Source organism: Polypterus senegalus, chromosome 9 (assembly GCF_016835505.1).
Source record: "Polypterus senegalus isolate Bchr_013 chromosome 9, ASM1683550v1, whole genome shotgun sequence".
NCBI classification, from domain to species: Eukaryota; Metazoa; Chordata; class Cladistia; order Polypteriformes; family Polypteridae; genus Polypterus; species Polypterus senegalus.
The window spans coordinates 89,728,159-89,743,421 of NC_053162.1; the positions used below are offsets into that span (position 1 = coordinate 89,728,159).

General features: G+C 40.1%; 1 protein-coding gene across 1 annotated transcript in view; it reads left to right on the plus strand.

The window, feature by feature from the left end:
• Positions 1 to 15,263, plus strand: part of spire2 (spire-type actin nucleation factor 2) — a 192,266-nt gene that overhangs the window by 99,588 nt on the left and 77,415 nt on the right. Inside the window, exon 5 of the mRNA XM_039763456.1 lies at positions 14,560 to 14,724. Within this exon, the coding sequence (XP_039619390.1) occupies positions 14,560 to 14,724 (165 nt within the window). The remainder of the gene's footprint in view (positions 1 to 14,559; positions 14,725 to 15,263) is intronic.

Here is a 15,263-nt window from a genome sequence, read left to right on the forward strand (position 1 = left end):
CTTTTCACCTTCAGAACTGCCGTAATTCTTCATGGCATAGATTCAACAATGTGCTGGAAATATTCCTCAAGGTTTTTGGTCCATATTGGCATGATTGCATCACGCAGTTGCTGCAGATTTGTTGGCTGCACATCCATGATATGAATCTCCTGTTCCACTATATCCCAAAGGTGCTGTGTTGAATTAAGATTTGGCGACTGTGGAGGCCATTTGAGTATGGTGAACTCATTGTCATGTTCAAGAAACCAGTTTAAGACGATTTGAGCTTTGTGACATGGCACATTATCCTGGTGGAAGTAGCCATCAGAAGATGGGTAAACTGCAGTCATAGAGGGATGGACTTGGTCAGCAGCAATATTCAGGCAAGCTGTGGCATTTAAATGATGCTCAGTTGGTACTATGGGGCCAAAAGTGTGCCAAGAAAATATCCCCCACACCGTTATACCACCACCACCAGCCTGAACTGTTGATACAAGGCAGAATGGATCCATGCTTTCATGTTGTTGACACCAAATTCTCATCATATTATCTGAATGTCACAGCAGAAATCGAGACTCATCAGACCAGGAAACGTTTTTCCAATTTTCTGTTCTACAATTTTGATGAGCCTGTGTGAACTCTAGCCTCAGTTGCCCATTCTTAGCGGACAGAAATGCTGCTGTAGCCCATTGGCTTCAAGATTTGACATGTTGTGCATTTGCAGATGCTTTTCTGCATACCTTGGTTATAACGAATGGGTATTTGATTTGCTGTTGCCTTTCTATCAGCTCAAACCAGTCTGGCCATTCTCCTGTTACCTGTGGCATCAACAAGTCATTTTCACCCAGGGAACTGCCACTCACTGGATATTTTCGCTTTTTCAGACCATTCTCTGTAAAACCTAGAGATGGTTGTGCATAGGTTGTGCATAAAAATCTCAATACATAAGCAGTTTCTAAAATACATAGACCAGCCAGTCTGAACTTGATCAGGTCTTCTTGACAATGTCTACCTGCCAAAATGCACTGAGATGCTGCCATGTGATTGGCTGAGAAGATATTTACAAGCAGTTGAACAGGTGTACCTAATAAAGTGTCCAGTGAGTGTATATGCTGTGTGTGTGTGTGTGTGTATATATATATATATATATAGTGTATATATATATATATATATATATAGTGTATATATATATATATATATATATATATATATATATATATATATATATATATATATATATTGTGACAGTAGGGGGCGCTATTGCTCCTTTGAATCCTCAGGTACCACACCAAACACCAGGTAAAAGTCCAATACTTCTTTTTATTATAATAATTATGTGCACCAAGCACCCTCCACTCCACACTACTCATAAATAACCAATACAATAATAATCAATCCTCCAACTCCCAGACACTTAGCCACTCTTCCTCACAGCTCAGCTCATCGTCTGGGAGTTCCCAAAGTTCTTATATAATTCCTGACCCGGAAGTGTTTTTCATCCTTCATTCCATAATTCTTTATCACTTCCGGGTCAGATAAAAGTCCTTTTTTCACCTCGGAGGTACATCATTCCTTCCATTCATGTGACTCGGAAGTACTTCCGGGGCGTAGGGCAAATAGGAGTCCCTGGTTCTCCCTGGAGCGACCCCTGGTGGTCCCGATGTTATCCAGCAGGGCTTTACGGGAAAACTCCATAGTCCATGATGCCCTGCTGGAATCTAAAGCAATTCCATGTCATAGGGATGGCTCCCTCTGGCGGTCTGGGGGTATTGGCCGGGATAAAAGGCTGAAGTGTTTAAGCTAAAACTTTGGGAAATGTCTTATCTGCAGACAGTTGTACTTCAAAAACGAGACACATTAGTTTGAAGAAAATTTATTTTCACTTTAGCATCATAGAATGTGTTAATATCTAGAAAAAATCCATACTATTACATAATATAGAAAATTTCAAAAGAGGGTGTATTTTACAGCCTCTGTTATGTTGCTGACAAAGGTTCATGCCCTTTAAATATATTTTTAATAACACTCTCAGCCTTATCTTATTTCTGAAAGACAAGCTTGAAATATATATATTTATATCAGGTGTATATATAACCTCATAAAAGTTGGCCATTAATTTCCTTTGTGTGATCAAAGCGTAAAAGGAATTTCACATTTACACTTCACTGGCTGCTCATTACAGTGATTTAAGTGCCACAGAGCAGCTGGACATGGACTGAACATTATAGGGGAACAAAAGGATAAGTTACAAAATAATTTAGATGGAGTAAGGTTTAAGTGCCTTATCTCCCCAAACATTGACCTTTGAATCGAAGCCAGTCACTTCAGTAAAAGATTATAGTGGAAGTGCCACTAGTCACCCGGGAATAACTATCAGAACATATTCAGGATGATTTATCCATTTTCCAATTTACTTAATTATAGGGCCATGGACACCGTATTTCTAACCCCACAAAGTGAAAACCCACCCTGCACAGAGAGCTCTTCCATCACAGTGTATGCTCACACTGACTCTGGGCCAGTTTACATGTGCCAGTAAACCAATATGAATTTCTCTGGGCTGTCAGTGCAAGATCAGAGTAATCCAGTGAAGAACCAAAGCATTCAAAGGTGAGAACCAACTCTGGATGGGGAACCAGTCCATCACAAGGCAAATTTACATAGACATCCATACTAACATCAAGCTAATTTAAAATTGTTAGTTAATTCAACATGCACTTGTTTGAAATCCAGGGTACAAAGAGAAAAAAATGAATGATCAGATGCAGGGAGAATACCTAAAATCTAAACATACACATGTCACTCACTTAGAAATAAAGGTGCCAGAGTTGTTCGTCAGAGTGATGCCTTAGGGAAACCATTTTTGGTTCCCAAAATACCCATCCACATGAAGATTCCAGAAAGAGCCTTTATTTATTTAGATCCACAACACACTCCATACAGTAAATAGCCTTGAATAGATGGTGACGACTCCCGCTACATAGAATAGCACAGGCTAAGTTCAAGTTTTCTTGTTAGTGAAAAGGTAGCTTATCATATAGTAAAATTTCAGTATTTTTCAAAGCACAAAGAACCAATTTTATATGCAAAGAACCCTTCCCAGAATTAATTGGTGCTTTCTCAAGTAATGGCTCTATGTGGAACCACACAACCTGGTGAAGAACTATAAAATGCCATTATTATTACGAGTGCATGTTGGCATTGAAATGGGAGCAGAGAGGCAGTGGCACTAACTACTGTGCCACTGTACTACCTGGACAAGATTGTTCTACCTAGCCCTTCTTAGTAAAAATGAAAATACAGTGATAAATGTTCTGTGGTGGGCTGGCGCCCTGCCCGGGGTTTGCTTCCTACCTTGCGCCCTGTGTTGGCTGGGATTGGCTCCAGCAGACCCCCATTACCCTGTAGTTTGGATATAGTGTGGGTTGGATAATGGATGGATGGATGGATGATAAATGTTTAATGTGTTTAATATCATTGACACCTAATAAACATACTTTTTCTCAAAACCTTATAGTGACTCCACAGCTAATGCCACTGCAGCATTTGTAAAACCCTTTGTACATAACAGAACCCAGATGTTCTTACATCTGGAAGCCTAAGGGAAGACTGTCTTGTAGATGGATTGTGCTGCACAAGTTTCAGAGACTGTCTGGGTGGAGTTTCTCAGTTGATCAGCAATAAATACATTTGGGCTGTGTCAACATTTTAAAAATATTTTGTTTAATCTTGGGTGTGCATTTTTTTCAGCTAAATTAAGAAACAGAAAGAAGGAAAAGCAAGTGCAGTGCCTCAAGGCTCTGTCTGCCACACAAGGAGGACAATTTGCTGAAGTTCTCACGTTAAACCATGTGTGATATTTGTACTTCTGTCTGAGGCGTGCCACAATCTGCATCATACGTAACATACTACATTCAGCCATGAATCAATGCAACTGCTCCATCTATTGCCTACAAATGTCAAGCTGCACTTTTAATAGTTTCTTGCATGCTAAGTATGTATTGAAACTCTACTTTTTGAAGAAACAATGATCATTTCACACTGATATATTCTGCTACCTAGAATTAAAATTCAAATATGCCCGGAATGCTTGCTGCTGGGATTGCAAAATTGCAAATCAACTCTGTGTGCACTGCAGCATCTACACAATTCTGGTATGGGGTTACAATTTTGAGCAAGTATCTGGCAGAAAATGAAATACCAAAAAGGTTTTATACATTAGATTCAAAAAATATTCAGGCCCCTTCAATTTCTGCACACTTTAATGTGTTGTAGGTTTATTTTTCAATGGATAAATTTACCATTTTTGCAAATCTGTCTACACTCAATAACACATAATGGCAAAGTGAAAACATATTTTCAGAAAGGCTTGCAAATTTATTAAAAGTCATAACTCAGATCTGTCATTCATATACATGTAAGTATTTAAACTTTTAATTCAGTACTTTGTAGAAACAGCTTTTAGTCTTCACGGGTAAATCTCGACAAGCTTTGCACACCTGGATTTGCGCATTTTATTCCATCCTTCCTGGTACATTCTGTCAGGCTTTTTTAGATTGGATGGGATATACAGTGGTGTGAAAAACTATTTGCCCCCTTCCTGATTTCTTATTCTTTTGCATGTTTGTCACACAAAATCTTTCTGATCATCAAACACATTTAACCATTAGTCAAATATAACACAAGTAAACACAAAATGCAGTTTTTAAATGATGGTTTTTATTATTTAGGGAGAAAAAATCCAAACCTACATGGCCCTGTGTGAAAAAGTAATTGCCCCCTTGTTAAAAAATAACCTAACTGTGGTATATCACACCTGAGTTCAATTTCCGTAGCCACCCCCAGGCCTGATTACTGCCACACCTGTTTCAATCAAGAAATCACTTAAATAGGAGCTGCCTGACACAGAGAAGTAGACCAAAAGCACCTCAAAAGCTAGACATCATGCCAAGATCCAAAGAAATTCACGAACAAATGAGAACAGAAGTAATTGAGATCTATCAGTCTGGTAAAGGTTATAAAGCCATTTCTAAAGCTTTGGGACTCCAGCAAACCACAGTGAGAGCCATTATCCACAAATGGCAAAACATGGAACAGTGGTGAACCTTCCCAGGAGTGGCCGGCCGACCAAAATTACCCCAAGAGCGCAGAGACGACTCATTCGAGAGGTCACAAAAGACCCCAGGAAAACGTCTAAAGAACTGCAGGCCTCACTTGCCTTAATTAAGGTCAGTGTTCACGACTCCACCATAAGAAAGAGACTGGGCAAAAACGGCCTGGATGGCAGATTTCCAAGACGCAAACCACTGTTAAGCAAAAGAACATTAGGGCTCGTCTCAATTTTGCTAAGAAACATCTCGATGATTGCCAAGACTTTTGGGAAAATACCTTGTGGACTGATGAGACAAAAGTTGAACTTTTTGAAGGCAAATGTCCCGTTACATCTGGCGTAAAGGAACACAGCATTTCAGAAAAGAACATCATACCAACAGTAAAATATGGTGGTGGTAGTGTGATGGTCTGGGGTTGTTTTGCTGCTTCAGGACCTGGAAGGCTTGCTGTGATAGATGGAACCATGAATTCTACTATCTACCAAAAAATCCTGAAGGAGAATGTCCGGCCATCTGTTCGTCAACTCAAGCTGAAGCGATCTTGGGTGCTGCAACAGGACAATGACCCAAAACACACCAGCAAATCCACCTCTGAATGGCTGAAGAAAAACAAAATGAAAACTTTGGAGTGGCCTAGTCAAAGTCCTGACCTGAATCCAATTGAGATGCTATGGCATGACCTTAAAAAGGCGGTTCATGCTAGAAAACCCTCAAATAAAGCTGAATTACAACAAAATTCTGCAAAGATGAGTGGGCCAAAATTCCTCCAGAGTGCTGTAAAAGACTCATTGCAAGTTATCGCAAACGCTTGATTGAAGTTATTGCTGCTAAGGGTGGCCCAACCAGTTATTAGGTTCAGGGGCAATTACTTTTCACACAGGGCCATGTAGGTTTGGATTTTTTTCTCCCTAAATAATAAAAACCATCATTTAAAAACTGCATTTTGTGTTTACTTGTGTTATATTTGACTAATGGTTAAATGTGTTTGATGATCAGAAACATTTTGTGTGACAAACATGCAAAAGAATAAGAAATCAGGAAGGGGGCAAATAGTTTTTCACACCACTGTAAACTGCCTTTCTCAGGTCATTCCACAGACTTTCTGTGGGGTATTAGTCTAGGTTTTGACTGGATCACTTAAGGTCAATCAAACTTGTCCCAAAGTCACTCCAGCATTGCCTTGGCTATTTGCGTCACCTCATTGTTTTGCTGAAAGGTGGACCATCACCCCAGTCTGAGGTTGCATGCACTCCAGAGCAGGTTTTTCCTTCAAGGACCTCCCTGTATTTGGCTGCAGTCCCCCTTCCCTCAATTCTGGCCAGTCTCCTTGTCCCTGGCACTGAGAAGCATGTGTTGCCACCAGCATGCTTCACTCTAGGGATAGTATTAGGCAGGTGATGTCAGACATTGTGCCCAAAGAGGTGTAATTTTTGTCTCATCAGACCTGAGAACTCTTTCCTCATGCTTGCAGAGTCCATTCCATTCCAAGTGGGCTGTCATATACCTTTATTTGGCTTCTGTCTAATTGATCTGCAATATTTTAGTCCTCACAGCACAGCTTTAGGTTGAAAAATGAATGCACTGGAAACATCTGTTTTTTTCTGTTATGGTAGGAATCCTGGAGCATCACAGAGGCTGCAGGTTTTCATTGCTGTCAGCTTCTTGCGTATGAGCCATTAATTCGGAGCTATCTCTAGTCCTTTTGCTGCCCAATGCAAAAGTGAAATCGTCACACCCAAACCAGTAGTTGAGAGGTTCACCTTGGAGTTTTGCACAAGTCATGCATTAATGTCACATCCTAATTTCATGCAATTCTTGCCTCATGGATGCGCAATTGAAGAGCGGTTTTCTCGCCTGTAGTATGCAACAGTTGGATCAAAACACAGGATGGGGGAATGCGGCAGGAAAAATCAGGGGTCAGGCCACAAATCAAGCCAGCCACTCCCTATACCACTTGATACATTCATTATAGTTTACAAAATGTGGCCTCCCGAAAGCTTGGCTACCCTAGCTGACCGTCTAGTTCGCCAGCTCTTAATGCAAAATACTCTTTGAATTTAAGGTTAAAACTCTAAATTAATTCTTCATTTTATTTTAATTTTCTAACACTCACTTGATAATTCTTTACCAGTTACTACATTCACAATTTTTATAGCGTTTTAAGTGCCAATTAACCAGGATATGCAAATGCAAAAAGAGCTAACAACCCAGCTGTTAACTTGCTCTCACTTACATCTGTGTGTCTGTCCATCGTAGCTTCTGTCTAATGAAAAATAAGTAAAGAGTGAAGGACTAAGAAGTAAGAAGATCTTATCAACTCATAGCAAAAAATATTTCAATAATTTCTCACAAATACAAAACTACCATATTAGAACTGTCCGACAAGGCCAAATGAACTACCAAGTGAACTACCTGACCACACTGTTTGTGAAGCTCAGAGACTCAAAAAACGGTGGTGTGTAACACTGGAGCACATCAGGGAACTGTCATGTCTCCCTTCCTGTTTGCCCTAACAGACTTTCAGCACAATACAAGCAGTTGCCATCTACCAAAATTTTCAGATGACTCGTCCATCATGGGCCGCATTAATAAAGGAGACGAGTCAGAGTACAGGAAAGCTGTGGTGGACTTCGTCTTGTGGTGCAGGGAGAACTACCTGCAACTCAGTATCAGTTAGTGGTGGACATCCGGCGTGCCAAAGAGCTTCTGATGCCAGTCGATATCCAGGGGGTGGAGGTGGGTGTGGTGCAGAACTACAAATACCTGGGCGTTCACATGAACAACATACTGGACTGGTCTGACAACACTAGTGTTTTGAGTTGCCTTTTTGGGGTATTTTGAGTGTGCAGCAAGCTGCTGGAAATGTTCTTTCACTCCATAATAGCCAGTGTGGTGTGCTACACTTCAGCCTCTTGGGAAAGCAGCTCAAAAGAAGCTCAATCCCTGAACTAACCTATCAGGAAAGTCTGCTCCATCACCAGGTGAACCCTGGACACACTGAAAGTGTCAAAATGAGATAAATCCCCTCCATTCCCTCTAGAAGGCACTGTCTTGAAGCAGTTGTAGGTACCATGTGGTGCTAAGAAGCAACTCCGGTGGTCTTTTCTGTCCAATTCAATGCTTCCTCCTGACACCTCATACTTAATGCTGATACTCTTTGAGTTCATTTTGCAATTTCTGCACAATATGTAATATTTATGTACGTCGTATTTATTTATTGTATTATCTGTCCTGTGAGTCTGTATCCTTGTTTTTTCTGTTTCTGCTGCTGTATGCATGAAAATTTCCCTTCGGGAATATTAAATTTTATCTCTCATCTACTGATGCTCTCTCTAGGGTTTGTTCCTGCCTTGCAACCTATACTCCCTGGCTTAGGCTTCACCTAGCCCCCCGCGACCCAGGTCTGGATTAACCAGGATAGAAAATGACATTTGTAAAAGACAAGGGCCACCACTGACCCCCAAAACCCCAGACACTAAACAGTCCCAGGTGCAAAATCAAGGTTTTAATTGCAGAAAATACCTTGCATACAGGCCAATCCACAGCCTTTCAACACAAAATCCTCCTTTGCCTCCTTCAGGTGAGTTTTGCCTTCTGCCTCCTGACTCTGACTACCAGCAGTAAGCTCAATGGCTTGTTTTTATGTCAGGACTACTTCCGGTACTGGGGCATAAACCCATAGAAGCATTCCTGGGTCAGACAGAAGCCTCCTGAAACAGAGAGTCCCTCTCCCTGCAGCTCCCTCGGGTGGCATCCAAGGACCCCGACAGGATTGCTCTTAAGGACTACGACTCCCAGATATCTCTGTGGGCATCCTTACTGGTTCCACAATAACAGAGCACTGCCATTTATTATACTGGGGGGGGGACTGTTTTTCATAAGCCAGCTCCTCCCTACTCTCCATTATCCTATCCATTTGTATGGGATGTTGAAACAACCCGATCCCAGCCAGGCTATGCCTCCTTCCATATTGTTCTTCTATTATGGTGTCCCGGCTGGGAAAGGGTCCAGCACTCTACTTACACATTCAAGTTTATCTAATCTGATCTAATCTAATGAAAACTGTAATAAGCCACATGTTTCATTAACAGCAACGTATGGCTTCTAATGAAAAATTCAATTCACTAGTACAGTGATTGGAGACCCCTACATTACAGGGTCCTGCAATGTTAGAATTCATCTTGTCCATCACAGGATACATTTGAACCACAAAACTGTCAATTAACCCATCATGCACATCTTTAGGGGAAGAGAGGAAATATGAATACCCAGAGAACAACCCATAATAATCTCAGGTAAAGCTTCACATAGACCATCTGCCTGTTCCTATACTAAAAACAGGCTTGCCCACCTTTCCCAGTTTATACTTTTAGTTTAGTGGTTAAGGCGTTGGACTTCGATTCCCATCACTGACACTGTGTGACCCTGAGCAAGACACTTCACCTGCCTGTGCTTTAACTGAAAAACCAAAACAAATGTAACCAATTGTATCTCAAAATGTTGTAAGTCACTTTGGATAAAAGCGTCAGCCAAATAAATAAATGTAATTATAGCTCAAACAGCGAGACGACTTATCAATTAGCTGAACAAATGAGCTTGATAGACTGGAAGACCTCTCTGATTTGTCAGGCATCCTTTGTAATTATCAGATGTATGAAGAACAAGGAGCAAGCGAGATAGTAAGCAGTTTGAGGGTGGGGTTCAGACTTGGTGTAAAGTGCAGCCTATAATATTAAAAAAGGGGTAGAATGCCATCTGGAGGAGAACAAAACCATTATCTTCCATTGCTCTCTTTTGCATGGTTTAACGACTGGTGAGATTTCAACCAGCTTGGTTTTCCATATTAATATTAAATGACTGTTGTGTGCGTCTGCCACAGCAGTTTTCTTAATTGTTAAGAATTGATCATAGAATCCCGTCTTTTTTCGGAAGCTGCTGTCTAATTAAAGAATCCGTCAGGAAAATTAGCAGCAGCTGCTCACACGTGGGCCTTGTTATTCTTCAGCTTGCATGGGAGTAGGAAGGCAGGAAATTGTGAAAGGCACAAGTGAGTTGCATCCCTCAGATTAAGTCTAACTTCTGATTTCACTTTTTTTTTTCCTCTTTTAATGTACCTTTTTCTTAAATCTGTAAAATTTGGGGAACATTTTTGGAAACAGCAGGTTGTATAAAATGGAAATGAAAAAAGTCACCCATTCCCCTACAAGTACTTTAAAGCCGAGGATTTGCCCCCTTATTAAATTTAAGTTTTCAGCGGAGTGTGTGTGTGTGTGTGTCTCTGGGTACTCAGAATTTTCTCTCATATATCAAGAACTAAGTCAGTGAAGACTAAATCAGTGGCATTCAAACTCAGTCATGGAGATTCTGTTTCACTGCAGATTTTTGCTCCAACCATCTTATGTTTTTAATTGAACTCCTAATTAAGCAAACTGTTTTTTTCCCAGTTTCGATGTTTTGGGTTCAAGGTAAAAATAACAAAACTAAGTTTGGTGAATTTTTATTAGAATTTATTGAGCATTAATGAATGGTGATTTTTTAATTTCTTTTTTTTTTTGGATAGGGTGAGATTTTTATCAGCATCATCATCCTTTTCATTCTGCTTTTCCTAGAATTCTGGTTATTTAATGCCTTATTTACTTAATAGCACAATAATTGGTCACATGCTGAAGTAGTCATTTGCGGTGTCATTTTCCTGGATGTCTGCTCACCTCTTTGTTAATTGTGATTATAAGGATATGATTAAGGGAAAAAAACTATCCAGCAAATGCACAAGAAAACAACAAAAGAGAGTTAAACATTTAAAGCTATAGTAAAAAAAACCAGTGTCTTCTAAATGTACAAATCCCACTGCAATGCTTTTCTGAAAGCTGTAGAAGAGACCAGGGAAAAAATCTATTGAGCTAAACGAGTAAAATCAATGTGAGGTAACATGACTTGAGAACCACTGCTCTAGACTGTCCCAGTGTGTGAGGGAGGACCCCAGACTGGCACCACCACCACCGTGTGTCCAGTGTGGCGAGGACAGGCAGTTTTTCCTACACCCCTGAAATGAATATCTGAATTACAAAATGGATGGATGGGAGGTTGGATGGATGTCTCTTTGGGAACAGTGGCACTTTTGGGGAAAAACAGGCCAAGCCATTGCTTGTGTCGCCATGAGCTCAGGTGTCTTAATTTTTAAAAGATTTATTGACACTTCAGCTTGGATGCTGCAGAGAAGCTGCAACTACTGGAATCTGCTTGTGTACTGCTGATTTGGTGAATTTAAAACACACCTGCTCTGTGTGAAAAGGGTTGGGTGCTAAACAAAATGCTCAACATCGTCATTTTATGAGGTATGATGATGCCATGCTGTTACCCAAGTTTGATGTACTCTTACATTTTACTCTGTACTTGTACTATTACTATTGTATTGAGGATTATTTGTGTCCTGTTCTGTGTATCGAATTGTATCTATCCCACTTTTTGACAACCACTGCATGCCCAACCTTCTGTTAAAGGGTCTCTCTCTAAATTGCCCTTTCCAAGATTTCTTCCATTTTTACCATACAAAGGTTTCTTGAGAATTTTTTTTCGTGTCTTCTTAGAGCTGGATTGTTGAACTCCAGGCCAGGAGGGCTGCAGTGGCTGCAGGTTTTCATTGTAACCCTTTTCCTAATCAGTGACCAGTTTTCACTGCTAATTAACTTCTTTTCCCTTCATTTTAATAGGGTTGTTTTTAAGGATTCAGTACTCTGAATTGGTTCTTTTCTTCATTAAATGGCAGCCAAACACAAATGAGTCATGAAACAAATCATAAGTTGACCAGCTAAATTGGAGCTTCAAACTCCAACCATTTTTTAATGAGAAGCTGATTCTTGCTGTTAATTAAACTCATTATTTAATTCCATGGCTTGTTGCTGCTCTCATTCTGCCACAGCAGACATTTCCAAAACTGTCAATTTTTCTGTTTTTCCTAAGAACAGAGTCAAGATGTTTTGATGACCTGAGCAGATGAACCTTAGTGAGGCCTTCACCTCTCTTTATTTTCAGATATTGTGTGATGGGCACAATTGAGTTGGTCATGTGGTGGCTTGTTTTGTGTCTCATTGTTTGGCTGCAAATTTAGGAAAAAGAGTCAACTAAAGGGCCTGAGTCAAGTTAATTAAAATGAAAGCAAAAGAAGTTAATTAGCAGCAAAATCTGGCAACTAACTAAGAAAAGGTTTAGAATGAAAACCGGAGTTGGACACCCCCGTCTTAGAGTCAAGGCTAGGGGGCTGTCACAAACCGGGCCTGTTAGAGCACTTTGCTGCACTCCTTGTTTGATTTTGGGCTATACAAGAAATAAATTGTATTGTATTGCATTTCTAGTAGAATGTCTCTTAATCCTGATATGCTTATTCATTTTATCGGTCTATTCCAGTATTTTCTTTGTTTAAAATTAGTTTTGTTTTATATTATGTTTTGCCCCATGGAATCATCACATTTTTATTAAGACTTATCAAATAACTAGCTGCGTAAGCTCGTGCTGTAAAAAGCTTTTGTTTTGCGGACATGTTCACCCCCCTTGTCTATCAGCAGCTAACGAGTTTCTCTCTTGTTTGTCTTTCCTCGGTGTTTTCACTTTGGTGGCAGAGTTGCTTTCTTTCAGCTTCATGCTGTAGCTTCGCACTTCTTTCTTCTTCCAACTCGTTAACTTGGAGCCACCTTGCCAGCTCTTTGAGCTTGTCACTACCTGAACGCACTTCCGGGCCACCTCGAGTCATACTTGGTATTTGCTGAAATTCTTCTATTTTCCCATGTGCTTTTGCCATTGCCTTTTCACAGAATGCTGAGCTTAAGGGCTATTTATATTGATTTGCATATTCAAAGAGGCGTAATTCTGGAAGGAGTTGGGGTGGGACAACAGGCACGTGCGCAAGCATTACTTTTCTCGCTGACTGTGATTTATGTAGAAGAAGAACGAGGAAGTTGGTGAGCGCACAGATTTATGCATCTGGATTTTTTTGTGTGTAAGCACATTTCCACTTTTGTCCTTAGCCATGTTAGAGTGTGAATTCTACACACAGCGTTATGCATGAGGCCCCTGATGCCTAAGAATACCTCATTCGCTTTAGCATTAGCAGATTTCAAGAAATAAAAAGGGCCAGCTCATTTTCTTTTTTCTGTGACATCACCACATTTAAATTCAATCTAAGTTTTTTTTTTTAGATTTGATGGTATTTAGTTTTTCTATTGTAGGGAGGTTTTAACCCCTAAATACTGATATATCAAAATGGTCTTTCTTAGAAGATACCTAAATTCAGCTTTTTAAATAAAAGGAAAATAGTGTTTTTGTTGTTGAGTGAATGAGTGAGTCATCTTTGCATTATATATTATAAATGAGAGACAGAAACAATCATAAAGGTTTGAGGAAACCATCCCCATATATCAATTGTGTGAAATTGAACAAAAAACAGTCCTTTACGGACTGGAATCCAAAAAAGAACTGGAATGGTTAGAAAACATGGATTGAGAAACCAGAGGGATCGTGGGACCGGAGCCACAAATGATGTCATCGGGCTCCGACTTCTTGTGATATGGAAATTGCGTCATTAAAAGGTGAGCTCTTCTGCTTGTCTACAGAGGGAGAAAAGAAAGAAGCATTGGAGGACAGCACCAACCCCTGGTTTGGTGGAAAAACACTAGCATTCAAGCCTGTAAACCATCTCCCATGTGCACGTGTGACAATATATAGAGAGACAGAAAGATAGATTCTGACTTTAAAAATGGCAATGCTGTATTTTATAGCAAAAATGTTATCTTTTTGTGTCCCACATTGATCCTAACTAATGCAGGTAGTTCAGGTAATCCTATTAGCTACACACTACAACAATGGTGTAGTGTGTGAAGTAGTGAAGTACCTGCTGCTCTCCCTGTACTCCTGACCTAAATACATACACTTAGTAGTGTCACAGTGGCAGATCTCAGTGGGTCTCATTTATTCCCTTTTTCTGACATTTGTTGAGAGCATCCTCTGTGTGCATTTAATAAGAGACAGTGCTCTCCTAACATCATAAAATACCAGATTTACAATACGCAGTTCATTAGTAAAGCTACCATGTCAGTACAGTGGTTAGCACTGCTCCATCCCACCTTCAGAGTGCTGCAATTATCGGTGGATCTAAACTGTCGCTATGTGTGTGTTGTTGTGTCCAATGATAGCTTGGCACCCCATTCAGTACTGATTCTCTCCTTGCACCCAATGGTTCTAGAATAGGTAGTGAAATTTATAAATGCCTTAAAAAATGATTGTCTGATGAGCTCCATTCATTTATGTGTACTACAAATTGCCAACTGTTGTCAGATTCTGAGATGACTCAACAGTTATTTAATGAAAATAATGATGCATCTTCTTGATAAGTTGCGCATCAGCCTATCCTAGTCGTACACACATAAGCTAATGTGTAACTTCAATTTTTTTGTGTTTTATTTCTTTTTTTTTTCAGGCTCGGCTCTGGGTTCAATTGATGCGGGAGCTAAGGAACGGTGTCAAACTGAAAAAAGTCCAAGAGAAACAATTCAACCCGTTGCCTACAGAATTCCAGCTCACTCCATTCGAGATGCTCATGCAGGACATCCGTGCCCGGAACTACAAGCTACGCAAAGTCATGGTAGGAATTTGAACTCTTTCTTTTTGTCTCCCTTTCAGTTTAGAGAAAACATTAAGTCCTGATCCCACAGCAACAATATGTTTGTTAAGTTCTCAATTAGAGGCATATTCTTCCTTAAAATTAAAATCCAAAATTATTTCTAACTATGATAGCGTGTGAGTCCTTTGCAGTCTTTTTTGATTCCTGTCACCCAGATGGCATTACAGTAACCTAGTAGTTGGTGAGTCCACACTGCAGCTTCATTTGGCTTTTTTGGTCTGAGCCCAATTGGCAAGCACCCCTACCAGTCCTGGTATTTCTATGGAGGGCAAAGTCCATCATGAGGGTCATTAATGGATTTATCTTTGTCTGGCTTTTCCTCTCAACTCAGTTTGCCATGGATTGTCCTATCAGACTTACATGTGTCCAGATTTAGTCACATAAGCCACCTCACCATACTCATATGAGGTCTTGAGTAGAGACTAAAACAATGAGATTGTGGGTACAAGTGGTTGAAATAAGGCTCCTGAGATCACCCACTATGATAGAGTAAGGAGCTT